The 22,286-nt window shown below is 37.5% G+C and overlaps 1 protein-coding gene across 2 annotated transcripts in view; it reads left to right on the top strand.

Annotated features, from left to right (window-relative positions):
* RFTN2 (raftlin family member 2) overlaps positions 1-22,002 on the top strand; it is a 31,885-nt gene extending 9,883 nt beyond the window's left edge. The window contains exons 5-10 of one of the 2 annotated variants that reach the window (XM_082312150.1): positions 79-391; positions 3,952-4,152; positions 8,968-9,089; positions 10,233-10,336; positions 16,772-16,850; positions 21,504-22,002. In XM_082312150.1, the coding sequence (XP_082168276.1) occupies positions 79-391; positions 3,952-4,152; positions 8,968-9,089; positions 10,233-10,336; positions 16,772-16,850; positions 21,504-21,770 (1,086 nt within the window). In that variant the 3' untranslated portion in view covers positions 21,771-22,002. Of the gene's footprint in view, positions 1-78; positions 392-3,951; positions 4,153-8,967; positions 9,090-10,232; positions 10,337-16,771; positions 16,851-21,500 lie in introns of both variants that reach the window. The other variant, XM_082312149.1, reaches the window with a different exon arrangement.
* Positions 22,003-22,286: the final 284 nt, after the last annotated feature.

The following is a 22,286-nucleotide window of genomic DNA, read 5'->3' as shown; positions in this document are numbered from 1 at the left end:
AGGTTTTTTTTTTTAAAAAAAAAAAGTTACATGCAATTCTAAAGTCACTTTGCATATAAATTTCTGTTGTAAATACAGGTTAATGAAGCTGCTAAAAGAGGAAAGAAGTTTGTGGGCTTTGTAACGCAACATTTTCCTCAAGCTAAAGCCTGTAACGGAACAAGCACAGATGGAAGTGCAGAGCTGGAATCAACACTGGGCAGAAAAAATAGGGAACACAGAAGAAAAAATTCTGATGAAATCTATAAAAACTGGAATGAAGGGACACTGAGTGGTCACTCATCTGAGAGTGGAATAGAGGAGGAAATGCAAGGAGAAAGCAGTCTGTTACAGGATGCAGATTTCCAGTTTGGAAGAGAAGTCAGCCCTGTTAAACCACGAAAAGGAGATGGTAATAAATGCTGCTTGTTTATTGTAGAAGTAAGGTATTTTATTGAGCTGTTGTTTTAAAAAGGTATTGAAAAAAAACAGAACAGCGTGTTCTATTGTATCAAATACTGGGTTTGGAAGATGAATCTTCCTTAAATGCGTACGTATTTCCAAAAAAGTTGCCAGTTGAGGAAACAGGAAATATTTTTCCTTTTGCTCTATGTATGTGTGAACTGTGGTAATGTATTAAAATGATAATTCAGTTCTTATATAGAATATTATAAATCTACTGTCAATATGCTAGTTTTTAATTTAAAGAAGAAAAAAACCAAAATCACCCACAGCGTAATTCTCATTTAAAATGTGATGCAAACAGATAGCTTTTTTTGCTTGGTATGTGTATAGCAAATATGTGGCAGTAAAAATCTTTTATTTTAGAAGGGTGCAGTTGTTTTAAAACCTTTTCAGAAATGCATATAGTTTTCACATACTCTTAATATTAAATCATAAACGTGTGATGGATTTCCAAGAATACGTTATGATTCCAGTTCTCCTGCCTGTTTCAAAACTGACAACAAAGAGATCCCCTTCCAGCTAGAGCTGTAATTTTTTGTGCTTCTAGCCAACTCACATAATGTACAGCAAACAAATCCGTTCCTAATTGATTCTTTCTGGTTAACAGGCCTTCAAGAAGCATCCTGAAAGAGGTCACTTAAATTAATACATTGACCGTGAAATCAAAGAGGATAATTGTTACAAAATGAATTTACACTAGGGAAAAGTAAGCATTAAAAAGTTGTGTAGGAAGGAAAAGCATCATTGAAAAATGTTGGTGCTGCGGTAGAAAACTTAGTTGTAGAAGAGTCTGAGATACTTAGTGTAGTCTGTGTGAGAGATTGCCTGAAACAGTGACTTCTGATACTGAAGCACTAAGGCCTCCTGGTTTGCTAGGAAGAAAAGGTGAAAAGGAAGAAGTAATCTAAAGCATGAGAACTAATGCAAGATAGTATTGTGTAGAAAGCAGGCAGTATGAAAATTCCACCAGATTGCATTTTGGCATAATAGGTTCTTCCCTGATGGGCCAGACACGTTTTAATTGCTCGCAAAAGCAACCTTTTCACTTTCCTGTTAAGAGTTAAGCACCCTCTCCAGTTTGTAGACTGTCAGGATAATGACTCTAAGCACTGAGATAATCAATGTCCCTCTTATTTTTAACACTTGAATTAAAGCAGTTCTTGTACAACATGCTGAGCCTTTATAGCATGATCTGTTAAAGCTTAACTCTTTCCTTACAGCTTGAAATAGTGGGTTTGCTGTATCTTGCAGAATAGAAATCCTGTAAGCAAAAAGCAGAAAACTCTTGGTTCTGTTAAGGAGCTTTGTGCAAATATATATACCTGGTGCGACCAGGTATATTAGCAACCAGTGCATCCCCTACATGCAGTGTTATCAGGAAATTCTTTGAAAAGCTTTGGGCAAGAATATGCCAGGCTTCTCTACTACTAGTCAAATACTCAGTAAAGTTATTGGAGTTCCTAGGACAAAGCTTACAAAAACTTAACCACCTTTCTTTGTAAATGTTGTATGTAGCCATCATTTTAAAAAATGCTGATGTGAATTTTCAAAGGAAGTCTTACATGCATGTTCACCTGTCAGCCTCACCTCTGTGCCTGGGAAGATGATGGAACAGATCCTCCTAATAGCTATGCTAAGGCACATGGAGGACAGGGAGGTAGGGCCACAAAAATGATCAGAGGGATGGAACACCTCTCCTGTGAGGAAAGGCTGAAAGAGCTGGGGTTGTTCAGCCTGGAGAAGAGAAGGCCGAGGGCAGACCTTATTGCGGCCTTTCGTACTTAAAGGGGGCCTATAGGAAGGACGGAGATAATCTTTTTAGCAAGGCCTGCTGCAACAGGACAAGGGGTAGGGTAATGGTTTTAAACTAAAGGAGGGTAGATTTAGACTGAACACAAGGAAAAAAATTTTCACGATGAGGGTGGTGAAACACTGGAACGGGTTGCCCAGAGAGGTGGTAGATGCCCCATCCCTGGAAACATTCAAGGCCAGGCTGGATGGGGCTCTGAGCAAGCTGACCTAGTTGAAGATGTCCCTGCCCATTGCAGGGGGGATGGACTAGATGGCCTTTAAAGGTCCCTTCCATCCCAAAGCATTCTATGATTCTGTGTTGGTGTGTACTGCCACTTCAGTATGCCATTTCTATTTAGGTCTGCTCAAAAGATGCAAAGCTGAGTCTGAGTTGTACATTTAGGGGTCATAATGTATGAAATCTGACTATAACTACACCGCTTGTAGAGGCAAATTTCTGATACGCATGAGCAATTGAATAGTTGTATCAGGGAAACTTGTTTATTTTTTTTCTGAAGAACAAATATAAAAGTGATCTCACTTTAGTATATGGGAAAAGAAGTTAAGGTTAGTCAGGATAAACATGTTTGTGCTAATACAACCACTTGTGGAGGTGATAAAATAAAACTGTACAGAAAGGAGAGTCATCTCTTACTGACAGAGTTCAAAATTTTGTCCTGAATTTACTCTACCTTATTCCAGGCACCTGATGTCTCTTGCGGTGCGTGTGGTAACACTTCTCAAAACAGAGAGGGCTTCTCCCAGAAACTGATATTCAGACTACTTACAGTCCAAATCCTACTTTGGAAATCTCTATTTCTGGAGCCTAGAGAGACTACCATTTTAAGTGGGGTCATCTAAACCAAGTTCCTTTGTTTTGGCAATGTGAATACTTCTGCTTTCTAGAGGTTTGTTTGTGTTGCTTTAGGCTGCTTAAATGTTGAAATATTAGACAATCTGGGAGCGTTTTTTTGGCAACTGCTTTGTGTTATTTCTCCACAGCAGTGACATACATGTGAGTGTATTTGTAGAATATATTTATATGTCTAGGACTTCACAACTTGTCACCAGTGATTTCCTAAAATGGTATGGATCTGTGAATTTTAATTTTTGATGAATGCTTGTTTATGACTTTGTTTTTGTACCAGCGCTGTATTAATGCCTAGATATAAAAAGCATTTGAGGATAGGCAGGTTTTGTGTGCTTAACTCACTTATCAGTTATTATGTGGGAAACCCCAGTAGGCAACTAATTATACTGGTGCTTCAGTAATCTTCAGAAAATAATGGGTAAAAATCAATACAGTACAAGACATTCCTAACATTTAAAAATTTAGAAAATTGTCTTTAATCTTCAATTATAGTAATTTCAAATATTTATAGTCAAGAGTTCCATGAGTAGCAGAAACGAAGCCTGTTTTCACTGGGTTTTTCTTAGCTCTAGTGTATTTTCTCTATGCAAAGCCTACCTACCTAAAAGGTCCAGTGATAACCCAGCTGTAATATGTTCAAATTTTTCTCGTATCACAGAGCATCCCCCCTCACACCTCATCCTGGATGTGTTTAGGGCTCAAGGTGAGTACAGTCACATCAGGATACAATTCTTAAAACTATTGCTTAGAATTAGAAAGCCATGTTGAAGTAAGAGATTAATAATATTTTTATTTTGGAGCACTGTCTTCCAGAGGCTCATTCTTTTTCCTTTTTCTTTTGTTAGACAAGCTATATACGGTCTTCAATGTTTTTGATGATGATTCTACCTGCTGGACCTATCATGAAGGCGTTTTGTCTATGAAAGTAACAAGAAAGGGGCCAGTTATTAGTACACTGGAAGCAGACTGGCTAGAATTAACCACATTTTATTATAAACAAGGATTGTCCTTAATTGATTCTTTTGTACACTGGGAAACTTCTAAAGGTGAGTACTGTCTCAGAGTATCACGAAGCTTTTACTTGTTTATGTAGAACTACATAATTTGCAAAAAGTAGATCATGTTTTGTTTCTTGGTGTGAAGGGCAATATGTAAACATGTTCAGATAGTCATTGTAAATGTATAGAATCTGATACCTGAAAAGGGAATAACTTGTCTTCTGAGCAGTTATAGCTCTGAATAATTGAAAGTTCTGCTTTGTTTTACCAAATTGAGGATTTCCAAAGCAGGAAAGTAGTGTAGCATTATAATGAAATAACCCTTTTGCACTAGTTCTTTTTTTTCTTTGTTTTGTTTTTGTAAAGGAGAAGATAATGGGGGAAAAAAATTAGGTACATGTTTCCCTGATGTTCATATTTTTCTGCTCACTGTAGATACTGTGCTGTACTCTGAATATTTCTCATGAGACAAAAGAGCACCTTGAGTACTCATTGTGCTTACTGTACCGTTAAACCTAAGTCACACTTCCCGTGCTTCCCACTTTCTCCAGCTCTTTGCTGGGCTTAGAGATTCTTCCCAGAAACGCCAAATTGCATTAAAATTTGACTGTTGATCCTGAAGTTTCAGAACAACCTGCAGAAACATCCTGGTCAGATATGGCCATAGGCAGAGAACAGAGAAATGTGTTCTTGTCCTTGTCTTTGCCCTTCCCCCTCAACTGTAGGCAGATCCTCCAGGACCTTTTCACGTAGCTGGGACAGAGGTCTCCCCTCGTCCTTGCTGCGTCCTGCACTCTACTGCAGGAATCTACTAGCTCATTTAACACTCAGATTGTTACAATGATAGAGCTTCAGGCCACAGGATTTTCAAATTTTCATCTTCATTCTCTCAGTTTCAGTTCAATCTCCGTTTTTATTCTGGAGAGATCCTACCAGCTCTTTCAGAGTTCCTAGCCTTCATCCTCCTGATGAACAGACACAAGCCCAACGTCAGCAGCCCCGCTGCTGGCCCAGGCCCATCGCTGCACACCCTGCTGAGCCCAAAATCCTGCCCTTTGGCAGAGCTGTGAGACAGTGCTGTACCACTGCTGACAATGGGAGAAGCTCTTTACTGACTGAAGTATTTTGAACTCTAAAGCTCTGTTGTTGGTAAAATATGTAATTAAGAGATTCATTTCCATTTGAACTGAATTTGTCTGAAAGCCAGAAATTATAAGTGTTGCAAAAAGGACCATGTAGCTACTGTTGTGCAGTTACTTGAAAATAATGTGAAGAAACTGGTAGTGCTCTAGTGTTATGGGAACAGACCAAGAGAGTCTGACATAATTAATTATTTCAGAATGTATTAATTATTGTAATAAATGTTGTTTGATAGCAAACTTAGAATTTATACTTCACCAATGTGATACTTTGTCTTTGGTTGGATCTGTTTGTATGTCTTGTACTAAGTTCTAAGTTGTTGGTGTTCCTTTAGAATTGTCTATGGCAGTTCAGTGTAAGCAAGCAAAACACAGGGCTGCAGTGGAGAAAAGTCTTGTAAACAGATTGTTGAAAAGGTTTCAGAGACCTTCAATGATTTTTGCAGTACTCAGGCTGATTATCAAGTGCAGTAGTTTACTTAATGTATTAAAGTGGCTTTCGTAAGTCATTTTACATCTGCTTCTTACATGAATTATACAAGGAGGATAGAATTACTGGGCGTTTTGAGTATTTTTTATATTTACTATATGTCTCATTTAATGTTGGTTTGGTTTTGTTGTTGTTTTTTTTTTTTTTTCCTGATGCTCTGATTTAAAATAATGTGCATTCAGCATCCCCTTTGCAAGGCTTGGATTAGTGAAGAGCTTAAATTAAAAAAGTTTAAGACACAAAATCTTTGGAAGTTAGATGATGTGGGTTCTTCAAAAATCAAACCCTGAAAATGATGAGAACTCTTCAGTTTTCATTGTTCTCCGTAGTTTAGTTTTGAGTGTGAATCACTGCATTTCTGTAGCTCTGCAATAAAGTAGATTTAGTGATTGTCAGAGGAACACAAGCGCATCAGTATCACTATATTTACCTCAGATTGAATTTGGCAGTTTAGCTCCTCTCAAACTGCATGTTTTGTGCACATGAACAGTCTAATGGTGCAGTTTGTATTGGTCATCTTTGTTGCTCTTAAATTATAATTCCTATCTGTTGAAGTCAGTGGAAGAACAAAGTTTCCTTTGGGGGAGGAGAGGTGAGAATTCAGACTCCTAGTTTTCAATACAGATTTTTTAGAGCTGGAAAATAACTCTCTGGAGATACGTTACAATTCACTGAGGGGTGTTTTTGGCAGCTGTTGGAATTAATCTTCGCAGCTGTTGTCCAACAGCAGTTTTACAGTCTTCCCATTCCCCTGTAGCTGTCTGCTCTTCTCTATGTGAATGACTCTCCCATCTTTAATACCCAGGTTATGACTTACTTAGGGATTTCATGCTGCCTCTCTGCAGCAGTTGGTGCTTCTGCTTCAGCCCCACTTGACTGGTATGTGTTTCAATTACACTTATGGGTGGGACGCTGCTGAATTAAACTGGACATATTCAAAGGCGCAGCTCACTATGTGGATGGAATTCTGCAGCTGATCGAGTGTCTGTAACCACAGTAAGAAATTAATTTAGCTGCTGAGTTCTTAAGCTAAAACGTTTGTTCTTGAGGTGAACATTGAAGAGTTTTATAGCCAGATAAACGTTTGACATCCAACAGAGGGAAACCTAAAATGCTTTTTGGGGGAGAAAAAACATTTAAGCACTTGCAGTCATTACTAGAGTTACTTCTTGTATGTCTGCATGTACATCTAATTGTCATCTTCACCTCACTTTTGTTTGCTTTTAGACTGCAAGGTGTCTTTAGCAGTAGTTGTCCTTTTATACAGCTTCAGTGAAATGAGCATGTTTTAGCTATTGTTTTAATAAAAATAAAACCACTGGATACAAGTCAGGCAGCTGCAGAAATCCTCCTCTTGTTTGGACTCTACAGATGTTCTACAGAGTCAGCAGAATTCTGTTGCTACCAGGATCAAAATGCAATACCCAATTTAAGGCAAGAGGAAGTTTTAACCTAAAAAGAATTTAAAAAAACAAACAAAAAAACACAAAACAAAAAAAACACAAACAAAAACCCACATTATCAGTTCTTAATAATTACCAACTTCTGTGCTGTGCTGCCAAAAGAGGATGTAGTCATAAAAATAATCCAGGTAAATTCTCTTTTAGCAGCCATTTGGATCACTAGTGTTTCCTCTATCTGTAGCTGCCTTGGAGGCTCTCATGATCATAGAAATACCTAAGATCAGTAGAAGTGCTGTGGCAATGTTTTTGCTTTTTCTGGTTTGTGTTATCTGTCATGCAGCACTTTTTTTGCTTTGGTGGGGGGTTCTTTTGGGTGGATTTTTTTTTTTTTTTGGAGTACTGATATTAACAAAGATAAACTATTGTAACAGACAGAATGGGCAAGTGATCCAGTTAGCTGCACATGTAGCTTTTTCAGTAGAGGTGATTTTGACATACATGTTATGAATTAACAGGTTGTCTCAAATTACTACTGAGTGGAGGTGTCTTGTGTCAATAACTTTAAAATTTATTCTATCATGTTTGAACAATGATAGAAAAAGAAATATTCTAGGATGTTGTAGGTGGACTGCCCATTTTAAGTACCTGCCTGAACACTGAAAAAAGGTTGAAGTCCATAAATTTATAAGATTGAGTATCTTTGAATTATTAGGAGTTGTGCAAATATTTTTGTTTGTGCCTGAAGCCATATATTTAGTTGCATGTACGATCACATTGTGTGTAATCCAAAAATAAAATATGTCCAATATCTCTACGAATGTGTGAAAGAGATACATATGTATGAAAGTATCTAAATAATCATAACTCAAAGTACATAAATCTGCTACATGCAATATAGTAAAAAATAGTATGAATAAATAGTTGGTATTTGATGGTACATTAACAAGCATGCTCAAAAAATGGGAATTCCTAGTTTACATAGCACAACTTCCATGCCAATCTGGTCAATTTTTAAAACCAGACCAGTTGCTTTCCATAAGTTTTCTTTGTTTGCTAGGTGTTTTTTTTTTTTTCTTTATTTGCCTTCCCTGAAGCTATGGCAAAACCAATCATCTCTTTACACCTCTTTGTGCAATATTGGAGAGAATTTAAATCTGAGTATTACGTATTTTTACTGTTCAAATTTAGTTTAAGATAGTCGGCTGTCAAGGTACATCTGCACAAAAGGCTTCCCGATGGCTCTTGATGCACAGCTTTAGTTTGGGCCAACCGGATACTGTCAGGCTTCAACAAGTGAGTCAGGGAGTTGTGCTCTGAAATTTCCTTCCCATCAGGAATCTTCCTACAATTACTTCTGTTTCAGGCTCTTCCTGTGGCCGTTTATGTATTTATTTAAGTCACAGTAGCTAGGCTTTCCACTTCATGCTTCATTTATCTTTATGCTCTCTCCCACGACAGCAAAAGTCACACTTTTTGTCAGGCGTACAATATTGAAGTTGAATAAAGAGTGTGCCCATCTGCTGGGGGGGATATGTTGAATACAGGAAACTGGAATTCAGAATTGAGCATGGAAGTGGCTAATGCTTTTGAGAAAATGAAATGGTTCAGAGTTCAATTTGTGTAGAAAAAGGGGTTTGAATAATAAGTTGACCTGCATACTTAAAGTTGTAACTAGACACAGAAATAACCACAAATTTGAGTTATTTGCTGTCTCAGTTCATTTTATTTTAGAGGACTGCTCAATGAGAAAAAGCAAGCCCATGTGTACGTCTCAGTAAGATATCAACCTAAAACTTTATATTTCCGTTTATATTTTTCTTTATGTTCACAGGGGACTATTTGCCCAAATCTTTAGAAGGATTATTTATCTACGAAGAAGAAGGTGCCAGGGTTCCAGGTTCTAACAGGAAAGGAAATGATGCAATAGTTGTTGAACAATGGACAGTCATTGAGGTAAATTGATTATTTAGCAATGCAATTTCCTACTTCTAGTTTTCTTTGTTTTTTCCTTAGAATGCTTGTACCAGTGTTTGATAAACATTTAGGATGGTTCCTTGAAGCCATCTGCATAAGCTAAAGCCTTGAGTCATAAAAATGAAGTCAGGCCTGTGGCCATTGGTAAATGTGCATAAAAGAAATATGCCACAGGGATTCTGGCCTGACATTTACAAATGTTCATACCAACAAATACAAGCACCAAAGAATTTTTTTTTTTTTAAATGAATGTGTTTCAGACCAATTTAGACATAATTTCAGCAGATGCAGCTCCACTGACAATGTGCTGTAGTATTTTTAAATAAAAAGGATAAGAAAATAGCAAAAACTGAAAACAGAACAAGAAAAAAAAGATAGCAAATGAATTAAGTATGGTTTTCAGATGTATTATTCTTAGTAAAATGTTACTGCTAAATATGAAACACTTCATTTTTTCTGATAAATTTACGGGTACTACTGTAGCATGGTACAGCAATAAAATTATTTAATGTTTTTAAATATTTTAATATAAGATTATTGGTATGAATTAATGACATCTGAAAGTAATTGTTGGAGGATACTAAGGGCTTACTTTTGAAATATTCAATGATAAATACATTTACTGCCGTGAAAAGAAACAGCATAAAACTAAGACTTTGTGTATTTAAAAAAAAAAAAAAAAAAAAGCCAAACCCAAACAAAACAACAAAAAAACCAACAACCAAACCCCAGAAACTGAAGTGTATAGCTAGGTGAGATGCTTCTTATTCAGGCATGAAGTAAAAACCTGAATACATCAATTGAGACACCTACTCTGGTGTTTACAAAGTTTTAGGCATTAATTTAGCAACATGACGAGTCCAACAAAAGAGATGTGCTTTGAATGTCTTGCTGAATCAGGGCTCGTACCTATAGTTAATATGCTCTGTTTTCGTATTCTTCTGTAGTCTTGAACTTGTTTTGTTTGAAATAATGAATCTCCACCAAACAACACAGTTCGATGTCATCTCAAAGGATTCTCTCATTATAAATAAGAGAGGAGAGTCATTGTAATTTATATGTAGAAATGCAAATAAAACCTGTACAGAGTCTCTTTACTACTTTTTATAATTATTAATGTAGGGGTGTGAAATTAAAACAGATTATGGACCTTTATTGCACACGCTGGCTGAGTTTGGATGGCTCCTGACCTGTGTCCTGCCTACACCTATTGTACGCCATGACAGGTACCCAAACAATAGATTACAGCATTTCTGGTCTATACATCTCTGAGAATTATCAAGTGATTACTTGTGTACTTAAATGTAACGGGAAGCAAAGTGCTCATAATGTTAACTGCATATAAAACTTGAGATGTAAGTAGCATTATGGTGGAATCTTTTTCACCATACTGTTTTAGGGCTGCTGACTTCAGTGAGTTTCAAACTAGACCAATAATCCTAAATTTAAAATACATTGTTTATATCTAAACTTTAAAGACTTTATTTATGAAACTTTTTGTCACATACCCAGTCCCCAGCAATGGGGCAGAAATGGGGTTACTCATGCTTCAAGTTTAAACAAGTGTTGAAATGTTTCACTAATTTAGGACCTTGGTGAATGACTGGTTTAGACTATGTAAGAGGTCACGTTGTCACAAGACAGTCATGCAGTATTTATTTCAAATTAGGGAGGAGAATGTGCTAATCCAGCAAACTACTGGGCTGTTTCTCTTCTTTAGTGTAGACTTTATGTTTCATTTCAAATATAGTACCAAACTACTGGATTTTGGTTCTCTTACTGCAATATTTATTTAGATGACTGAGGGGGATCTGTATACATAGGAGGAACAAAATAGCAGACCTGCATCCCCTATAAGGTTCTATGGGGTTTTTCTTGTTTAAAAAAAAAATACTGTGCTTTTCTACATGGTATCAAGCTAAAAAAAGGCCAGTGAAACACTGGATTAAGGACACATCTTTTTTTGCTCTTTTTTTTTTTTTTTTTCTTTCCTGTGTGTTTTCTTTAATAGTTGATTTTAACCAACTGGTTAAAAGCAAAGACAGAAGAAATTGTGGTCAAACATATGGTATGTTCTGTTTTAAGGATCTCTGTGTGTTGTGTGTTCTTCTGAAACTTATGAACTTCTGAACTTGTAAAGCTCCTGCTCCAGAGAGAAGCAGTTTTCAGAACATGAAACAAAATGGTTATCCTTTTAATTCATTTCTTCAAACAAAATTTTGTAGTCTAAGTGTATTAGCTTTGAACATGGTGACTTGTTAAGGGTATGTGAACTGCTGAGCCTGCCTTTCATAAACAGCTGAAATTTTTGGCCGAATCTTAGAGCTTGAGAGTAAGCCTTCAGGATCCAGATCTATTTCTTGAAGGACATGACTGGACAAGGGGAGAGAGAGATTTTAGTAGTCATGGTGCGCTGTGGGTCATGGGATGAGAGAGAGGTTTTAACCTCAGACCTCTTCTGTCTCGCAAGCAGTGTAACTGTACCCATCCAGGTGGGGTTTCGACAGCAGGGGCAAGATCGTCCTGAGCAGCTGCTGGTCAGCTACTCTGTGAGTACCAGTCTGTGCTTGCAGCAGGCAAAATGATGTATTTTGTACCTCGTAGATTGCAGAGCAAAGGCAGGGTCATTTAAAAGAAGCCAAGTGCTATAAGAAAAAAAGTAGGGAAAAGTGCTGTTGGAAGTGCTAACAGATTCATTAGACTGGACCTGTTCCTTGAACTAGTAAGAAGGTAGTATACCAGCAAGATATTTAAGTTGCACTACATGTCTGAAGTGGCATTGCTTCCCAGATGTGAAACAACCAGCCCATTAATAGCTGTGATCGTGCAAAAGGGGGTTGTAACCTGGCCAAATCTGAAGTTGGATTCATTTTGTATCAACGCTAGCATAATTCAGACTAATGATAAGCATTTGTTTTCTGGCCTAAAGGGTTGGGTAGGTGTCTGCATGAATTGTCTAATACTTGTTGTCCTAGTGTGGCTTGTGAGATACTTTTGGAAGAAATAGGATAAATCACGTCTTATGTGCCTGTTGTGTATCTAACATACAACTATTTAATTTTCTGCTAAAAAAAAAAAAAAAGCCTATGAACAAGAATTCCTAATTAGGAATTAAGAATTCTTAAGAGTCCAAAACTGAATGTGTTTCTATCCTGATAGGCTAAGTAGTGATTGATAAATACTATTTTTAGGCATTGATGTTGGTATTTAAAGAGGAGAAGAAATTCCTGGATGGTTACTATGTGTCCGATATGAAAGATGCCATTACTATGGTGGTGGATTATCCTAGGAATGCAAGTTAAATGTCTCAGTAAAGAAGGACACTTCATGCTGCCTAACAGCTGTTCTTTTCCCAGACTTGGAACTCTGACCTCAAAACCCAGCCTGAATATTAACAGGCTTCAGAAACACTGAAAGAACAAAATGAGCAACATTTTGTAACAATCTGGCAAATTCATGTTTTCATATTTTTTTTAAAAAAAATATTTTGGACAAAGTACATAAAGAAAATTCTATTTAAGAATAAAATATGTTAGCAGGGCAGCCTGCTCCCCATTTTTATTCACCTTTATATTTTTCTCTAGTTTCTGTTTTCTTCTTCTAATTTATTGCAAAACTTTCCCTCATCTCAGATCTTCTGTGATCTGTTCCTAGCCTAATGCCCGCTGCTTGTCTGCAGACGAAGAGAGTGACCAATAGCCTACCAGGTTATGGGGTGTGACAGGATTGTCATGCACTGATATGTTCCGTTTTTGGGGGTTTTTTTGCATGATTAGGATTTGAAACAGTTTAAAAAACACCAGGCTGTAATGTCTGTTCCTGTGTGGTTTTGTTGTTTGAAATTTTTCTTTTTTACATGTGTTTCTCTCCATAAAATAAAATGTCCTGTTGTGTGGAATGTCATGCCACGTGGTAGCTGAATGTCATGGATCACTGTCCTGTTTCAGACAGGGCAGCAGTCTGTAGGTCTATTTAGTCCTTTAACTCCTACCACAAGGGCTAAATCATGTTGGATGCAGGAAACATTTCCTTGAGAAATGTTATCTTTGCTGTTACAACTAGAGCAATGGTAGATGTCATATTCTTGAAATGTACAGAGTTGCTTTTTTGTGCAATGTTGTTTGAAAAATAAGCACTGTGGGGTTTTGGGGGGTTTTTTTGGTCAGCACACTATAAAGCCCACAGAAGTTCCCCTCTTCTGTCAAGTGATTCTCTTTTTCCAGGGATATGAGAAAACAGAGCATGAAAAAAAGTGCGTATGATGCAATGTTTGTTGTATCCATCCATATCCTGGATATTTAACTTTTGCCAGCAGTCACTAAAGAATTTTTTTGACCAAAAAAGCAGACCAAAAAAGAATATAAGAAAGACCCACAAATAATATTAGTGATCTAAAGAGCCTCCTGCATTACATACAGCCCTTACTAGGTAAATGTTTTGAAGACAAGAGTTTGACTAATTATGCCAAGTTCAGAAGGTATATAGCAAGGATAAAATGAAGAGTCCTTTTAGGAGTTAAATCTAATGATTGGGGGAAAAAAATCATTAGAAAATACTTTGCTGGTAACTGGGTGCTACTGCAGTTACTAATATGATATTATCATGAGTTTGTAGAATTTCATACATGTTTGTGGTCTAAATTTAGAATTATTTCTAAGAGTTTTTAAAATTTTTTCATTACACAGAACCTTTAAGCCAGGAGACTTATCCCAAGCTGGTGTGTGTCTCATAACTGAAAGTCTAGATGCTGTGCAATTCCAAAGGAGTGCAAAACTTTATTTTGGGAAATGCAAAAAAAAAAAAAGCTATTATCTTGCTTCTTTTGTTCATTTTTCAGAAAACTTTGTCTAACCTTAGTTTTAAGTGCTTTGTATAGAAAATGTTCATGGATAAAAAATAGACCTGTAAAAAACAGAGCCATTGTCAGTACTAGTTAGCTTCTAGCTTGACGATTGTTTTGGGGGACTTACTAAATATATACATATAATAAGAGGACAAATTTATTGCCCATACAGCATAACCAGACAAGCAAATTGCTGGTGTTTTAACAAGAGTCTTCATCCCTCTTAAAAGAAGAGACGGGAAAAAGGCTTCAGCAGCCTTGCTCTGCAGTGACCTTGATTTCCCCTCACTGATTACCGTAGTCCTGAAAATGGGCAATGCAGACTGTCTACAAGCGCCGGAAAGCAAGCAGGCAAATACAGTGCAGAAACACTGACTTTGTGGTTATTAATTTATCGTGACAAACTTCTTAATCGGAGTTTTCAAAATGCCCTGACTTATGCAGGAAAGATGGAATGTGGAAATGTGAGGGAAGCTTTGGAGTGGCTTGTTCTAAGCACTTTTTCTCATTTAAATTCTGTGGAAATCCCACCGTCATTGAGTTCTTTGTGAATTAAGCTCATAGCCGCTTTGTCGTGTGCAGCATTTTAATAAGGTCAGACTTAGAAAATTGTTAATTTACTTATTGTCTACTCACCATCGTGTCCTTTCTATGTTCTAGTAGAATTTGTACAAGCTGTCGTTTAATGTTTGGGTTTTTTTCTTTTCTCTGGAGGAATGCAGACACTGTTACAAAATAAGCTGTAGGCTGTTCCCCATGCCAGGGACTGTGCTCAGCCTTCTCGCTTAAGAGAGATTTCCCAATTGATATTATCAGAACAGACATAACTGAGGCAGGGAGAGATACCTGGCCAAGTGGAATAAGGTTGCAGGATTGCTGATTTCCTTGTCATAACATAAAATTATAACACATTTTCTTTTAATGATGCAAATAGTGAGGTAAGGACTCCTGGAACGGGAAACCTGGTTAACTTAAAGAAACTAATAAGTTTGTTCTTCTGCCTCCTTGTTTTCCCCACAAGCTGGAGTTTAAGATAGTTCTCTGTTCTCATCCAAGGAAGGCATGCAAAGATATGCCGTGACCTGAGTTCAGCTGGACTGAAAGGAAGATTGTGAGAGGCCAAAGGCATCACAAAACCATCATAGCTGACTGTTGATGAGATGTAGCTGGGTACGCTGGGAATAGTGCTGTTTTGTGCATTTTCTCAGAGCTTACTTCCAAGAGCTCTACTGGGGCAGGCTGTTAACAAGCTCTTCCTGACCTCATAGGAGCAGTTCTCATCCCTGATTTTTCTTGGAGCAAGTCCCTAATGTTAAATATAAATTAATTCTATCAGTCCTAGCCCTGACATAAAAGACGAATCCGATATCTCAGCTTTGTGTGTGGTTAAGATTGTGACATACCCATACTGAAGTATAAACTTACATTATTTTAGTAGTTTTTTCTGTAATGTTGTGCATAATAATACCATGTTAGGATTGATAGAATAGGTAGAATCATAGGTATTTGAAATGAACTCACTACACGTCTCTTGTGTTTCTATTTTGCTACTTTCCTTTAGCTCACTCTTAAATCTGTAGTCACTTTTCTGCCAAAGTATTTCATTGTCTTTCCTTTATATGCACAAAGATCTCATTGAATACTACCCAGAAGTAGGAGTTGGGGGGAGAAGAAGAGTTTATCAAAATGTAGTATCTGATATTTAGAAGAGCACAAGAATCTTTTAAACCCTCCCATTCTAGAGCTCTGGTCTTGCAATTCTTACGCTCTTTCAGTGTCAAGCTTTGGAGTACATATGCAATCAATGTTCTGACCTCTATTTCTGATAGAAAGGTGATGAAAATAAATACATAAAAACTTCAAGAGGATGTGTCACCAGTACTAAAAGAGTGTAACGCTTTTGAAACATCATATCAGTAACATCTGATTTGGTTTTGAGGAAAAACTCTGCCTTTTCACACTCATTATTCTAAAAATATTTCCTTTTGGGGAAAAAAAAAATTAATAGTGCTTCTTTAAATTATATCTACCACAATAGCATCAACATTTGTAAAGTTCCAGGAATAAAAACTGAAGTTCCTCTTTTTTTTTCTCCTTTATTTATCTTACTACTTTATTCTCTTGTCCTTGCTATGCATGTACCTCCCATGTACAAAGCGGCCAGTGTCTTTTGTCTCACTGTGGATTGCACAGCTTATAAAAACTGAGCTGTGTCCTTTTATCCATAGGTGGTGAAACAGCGAGCTTATCCCTCTGTGTTTGTTAGATGTCACGTTACAACCGGAAAACACCTTTTAGTTAGCAGTAAAGAATGTTACTTCCCAAGTTTCATACCACAAAATACTGAGATATTTGTTGAAACTGTGGATCTATTGAGATTGGACCTATTTGTTGTGGCATTAATAGGTAGTAATATGTTGCTGTATATTTGACAGTGAAGATTAACCTCAAAGAGTCTTGCTTTCATCTAATTTCAGACATAAAGGTGCAGACTTTGATTAAAAGTAGGAGCTCTGGTACTTAAACTTTCAAGAGAAGACATGTTAAATAATTCTAATCATAGTAATACAAACTTTTGTTCTATACCTGTTTTCGTGTGCAACACCTTAACCCAGTTCTATGCTTCTATTTTTTTTTTTTTAAAATGAGATTACAGAACTGTTCAGGAATTAATAAATGAGTTAATGCTTGGTAGTCTATCCTCTTCCCACTCATGGACTTATGTACACACAACTTAGAGTTGACTCTGAAGGTATGAACGTGTTACAGTGACTATTATTGCCTTTAAAATATTGAAACAATTTTCTTTACATTTTAGTGAAGGAAATCTGGCAACAAAGCAAGTTGTTTTTCTTCAGAGACCTGTTATGTGGAATTCTGCTGTCCAGACACCAGAGGTGAGTAACATGTTTATGGTATTAATATAAACAGATTAGTACTTCACATAATGGTTAGGTACAGAAACAAACTAGACTTCAAAATTAATGGGAAAGAAGTGGCAGAAGGAGGGTTCACTGGAAACAAGTTCAAATTTGTGGAGGGCTTTTGCAGCTGAACTCGTATGTGTTTGTTTTTTTTTTTTTTTCTCAAACGTATACGTCTCAAAATTAAACCATAGAGAAAAGCATAAGCTTGCTAAAAACCTGTTTTGTGCTAAGAAATTACTGTGTCTCAGGTGGATGAGGTTGGCTATGCTGTAAGTATTTCTTTAGAAGTCTTCAGGAAGTCTTAAATATTCTGATGCAAATCCTGGATCTGTTGCACATGAAAAAGAAAACATTTTCGAGGTCAAAATAAAATGTTTACTTTCACACTTGTATAAGAATACAAGTGTCAAGCTGTGCAAGGGATACTGTAACGTGGAGGTTAACAGGCTGAAGGGCTGTTAGCTGTTGTTGCATGAAAGTGTGTGACAGAAAGAGGATTTGAAATCCCTGCAGCTGGACCTCAGCAACTCCTTGGCCTTGTTGAGTGAGGCTCCCATAACAGTGGTTGTATAAAAGTGCTTCGAGGCTTAAGTAACTGGCAGTCACCATATTCTGCTCAGAGTCAAGGTCACAACAGTTACTGCACCTGTATAGTGCTATTGTAAATCCTGCTGTGGCCAGAGAAGGATGAACTGGTGGGCTCTTCTTTTCCAAGTCTTTCAACATCCCGTGATGGATTTTTAATTCTTGTTATTTCTGTTTTTCAATGGCCATTCAACATTTTTCTAATCAACGCAGCTTTCCTGTGATAGTCTTAAGCAGCTATGAAGACTGTGGACATTTTCACTCATGTTCAACACCAGAGTAGTAACTTCACGAACGTGTAATTTGTGGTATTATGTACTACTATAAGGCAATGACACCTGGTCTGTTCTTTCTCCATCTGTGTAAATAGTTCCATGGGTCTCTAAATTTATTACATTCGTATTTGATCTTTCTCTGTCCTTTTTACATTATATCCAGACTGTTACCATCATCTGTATTTTCCTCTGCTTAGTATTAGTGAAATATACTCTCCCTTCTTTTATTCTTTTCCAGGCTTTTGCTTATCTCCAGCCTAACTTCCTTCTCACTGTGTCCCCTGATAATTACTACTTCCATGCCTGGAAGAACTGCATTCAACGTGCACAATTAAAATCCTGTTTTATTTTTTGTCTCTACCACCATCTCAATTCCCAGCTAGTTCTTGTACACTACTATCTATAATTTATTTCCTCATTTACAAAATTTGAGCTCCTTCTTTTTTTTCTCTTCAGTGATCTGTGTAGTCTCCCTTGCCGATGTCTTAATCTCCTGTTCCATTCATGCCCTTTTCTGAATTCTGCCAGTTCCTCATACAGTTTTTTTTCCTTTAATTTCCCCCTGTGTACCAAGCATCTTCAGCATTTAGCTTTCAAAGCTTCTGACCCCTGACCCCACACTGGACTTCGTAGTCTTTACATTCTTTCCTAATACATTTCTGAAAGTATGTTTTGGAATGTAATTTTGATACCAGTATTGTAAAAACCTTATTATGCCAGTCGCTATCAAATAAAGTCATAGTTTTCCTGATGCTTTCCTGCTTTTTTAATACTCTGTGTAATAAGGGCATGGACTCCTGATATGAATACTCTTTCCTTGGTAAGGTATGTTATTTCTAACTATAAGCATCTCCTAAAAGGTGGCATAGCTACATGACACAAGTTAGAATGGTTAAGACTGGATTCTGCCAAGAGATGTAATATGAACCAGTTCTGTAAAAACGTTCAGTCTGAGGAACTGATGAATCTTTGAGATGTGGCTTAAATTAAAAATAGGAAGCATTATGCTCACAGTTTAAATTCTGTCACCCAGTTGTGAGGTGATCAGCAGCTGAATGACCTTTCTTTGGTTTATACAAATAAAATGGTAGTGTGTTTTGCAGTCATTGTTTTACTTTGCTGTAGGGGGAAACCTTTGGCTTAAGCATTAACATACTGGTAATAAACAAGAAATAGCTGATTTGTAGCAGTCTACATCAGGATTACGGTGTTTAAAGTCTGAATAGACGTAGTATCTAAATGTGCTTCTGAAGTACCAGTGAATGTTTTACTTCTCCACCAGGAAATTTCAGTATGCTGAGGTCATTTTAGCATTGGATAAATAGGTAGTTCAGGCTGAAGCTGAAACATTTAGCAGAAGTAACATTTTCCTTCTGTTTTTCCAATTATGTTGTTTTTCCCCTAAATTTTAATCTTTTTACTTCATTGCTTTTTTACCAAGATGTCTGAATTGGCAAACAGCATATTACCTTCATTACAATTTAAATTCATAGATTTATTTGTAATACCTAACTGTTACAGAATGTCATACTAGTTTTGCATTGAGTAGCTAGATGTCAAGTGCAAAGCAAGCTACTGAAATTTGAAAGCATTAGCTTTTGCTCTAGAAACTTTAATAAATACGTTTATTTAGAATGTCCCCTGGACATTAACAACAGAGCTGTACAATTTTATCAAACCCTTGCAAACATTTTAGTAAAAAGATTTAATTACTGTGATTCTATATTCTTGGGCATGACATCTTAATTTTCATTTGTACTGCGTATCTTTTCATTGATGTTCAAATTACATTAAAGCTGTTGTTCAAAAAATTTTCATGTCTACAACTTAGGACATTTTTGGAACACAGAAATACTTAAGATATCTAAAATGTTTTAAGTTCCAAAAAACTCTCGGAGGAGGAGATCCAAGATTGAACCACACAATGCTTGAGAGTTTTCTGGGGTTTTTTTTTTTCTTTTCTCTTTTTTCCTTTATTTCCCTTAGGCAGACTTCTCCATCCTCTTACTGTGGCATCCAGGCGAAGCTTATTTCCTTCTGTTTCTCCTGAGGCAACACTATTTCCCCTTAGTATAATTTCCCAATGTCTCCTGTAACAGCTTCCCTAAATACATTTCCTTTAGCCACAAGGGCCATTGTTTTTACTCTTTCAAAAGGGTTTGAGAAGAAACTTAGCAATGTATAGAAGGGGGGCACAGAACTTGCCAGAGCACGGCAAAAACAGTTGTGGGGTGGTTTTGCTTTTAAAGTTACTAGCATTTGTGCATATCCCCCTGCAAGAGTGCCCATGTCCTTTACCCAGCAAAACGCAGCTCTGTGCTGAGGCTGGATTCCTTCTTAGCTAGATGTCCTCCTCCTGTGGACGGGGCTGTGGCCGCTGGCAAAGCATCTCCTGGTTTAGCAATGCGTGTGCTGGCAGCAAGGCTCCAGGCAGGGAGCCAGGGCACTCTTGCCTTCCTGACCATGCTCCTCTGTTGCGACTCAAGGCACTGGCACTGCCTCTGGAGGTGCTGCATCATCACAGATCCGAGTACCTCGGGTAGCTCCTGATGCTAAAATAAAATAAACCTTTTATCTATTTGTAACGCCTGAGAGGACCCTGAGCTGTCTGATAGGTCTGTTGTTTACATAAATCACAATCTGCTTACTTTTCTTTTCGACATTGGCAGCCATCACTTCAATGAGAAGCACGTCGGGAGATCCCAATACTAACGTCAGACTGTATTTATCCTGAGTTCTTCCTGTGCCAGGTCTCTTTGCAGCCCATCTCAAACTGTGGCACAGGATAGCTGCTGACTGCCATCTGTGCAGATCCACCCTGTGGATGGAATGCAATTCTCAAGAAACTTCTGAGGAAGCCTCTGAAGGTCTCTGTGGGCAGAACTGGAAAGATGGGAAAGTATGGTGGTCTTGCCATTAGATGCATCAGTGGGAAATCTTCAGTCCTAGGAAGCGGTCAGATCACACTCTTAAAGAGCTCAATGTCGATGGAGTTTAATTCACACCTTTATCAAATATTGCACACTTGTTGAAGCTTCTAGACAGAACTGTGTTTGGGGAAGGGATCAACAGCCGCTGACTTTCAGAGCAGCTTGCAGGTGAGGGCACTAGCCAGACACTGTACGCGGTGGCATGTCGATAGGCAAGTGAAGGAGAGTGAGCGTATGCCTGCAGTGGCAGGTGGCGATGGTGGAGCCGTGTCAGCTGCGTGCCTGCCGCTGCCTGGCCCTGCGGGCAGCAGGGACCTCTGCAGCTGAGAGGAAGCTGGCAGCGGGAGCTGTGCCGCCCTTGAGCATTCATCCCTGCAGAGCACAAGACAGGGCAGCACATGCGTGTGCCGTATGGCATAAAGCGTCGGAGTCAGGGTACGCTAGGCGGGTACGTTAGGCACAGAAATCATGCTTTCTCCAAACAGCTGATTTTAGCATGGGTTAAGACTTGTAAGACATTCTGGATCTGCCAAGCTACATAAGAATCGAACGTGTTGGAGCACTTTTTCTTAGCGTTCATTTGTGCTTTCTTGAATCTTGACTATGTCTTATATCTTCTTTGTCTCTCAAAATTTATTTATAGAGAACAAAAATGTATCTGTTGGAGGTTTTTTTTTCTCCAGAGGAGTTAATAGTTTAAACCAGAGTGTTAAACGCTGCCTTATGTTAAAAATGCATCTCGCATTAAATCCATGTATGACTCACTGCAAAGTGTTTGGCCTTTTTTTCCCCAAAATAAGCTAACATTTAAACATCCTCTTGTATTTCAGAAGAAATCCTTAAGACAAGTTATTGGGGAGGAAAAAGGCAAAGTCTCTAGCAGAAGCGTTGGATTAGACACAGCTACTTCTCGCCCTGTAGAAATTAGACAACCACCTGATGAGTTTCACCTATCTCCTTCTAAACAATGTTGGCTCAAGGAGGGATCCTCCCAGTATGGAGGCTTTCCAGGATTCAGTAGCAGTGATGGAGTATTAAGGGAACTGGATGATGGACAATTTGACCAGGAAGATGGAGTCACTCAAGTCACATGTATGTGATAAAGTAAGTAACTGCATCAGATGGACATGTACATAATTCACGTGAATGTTAAAAAAAAAAAAAAAAAAAAAAAAAAATCGTACTACTTTAAATGTATTGGTATAATCCTATGACTTTTCCCAGACTCATTTTGTATTTTTGTCTGTTTCCTTGTTGTGTTAATCCTACTGTAGTAATAATACTACTGCAAAATAATTTGGTTTTCTGTCTCTCTTTAATAGAATAACTACATGACTGGGTGCTTTGCTAACTTGTTAATGCTTTTGACAAGCAAAGAAGCAAATGCTGCAAAACAGTGACAGTTTGAGTTGTGTAAGAGGGAAAGGAATGAGGATGTTTAGTATTTTCCACAAGCTGGAGGAGAGTTTATTGTCTCTTTTTTTTTTTTTTTTTTAAAAGGGTGTTGTAAATATTGGTGGGGGAAAAAAGAAAAATGAACTATCTGGCTGTTGCTAAGTTTTAATGTAATTTTCACTTTACTTGCCTTATATTTCTCTAGGCTTTTGAATTTATGC

Source organism: Platalea leucorodia, assembly GCF_965183815.1.
Source record: "Platalea leucorodia genome assembly, chromosome: 5".
NCBI classification, from domain to species: Eukaryota; Metazoa; Chordata; class Aves; order Pelecaniformes; family Threskiornithidae; genus Platalea; species Platalea leucorodia.
This window is presented reverse-complemented; position numbering and strand designations above follow the sequence as displayed.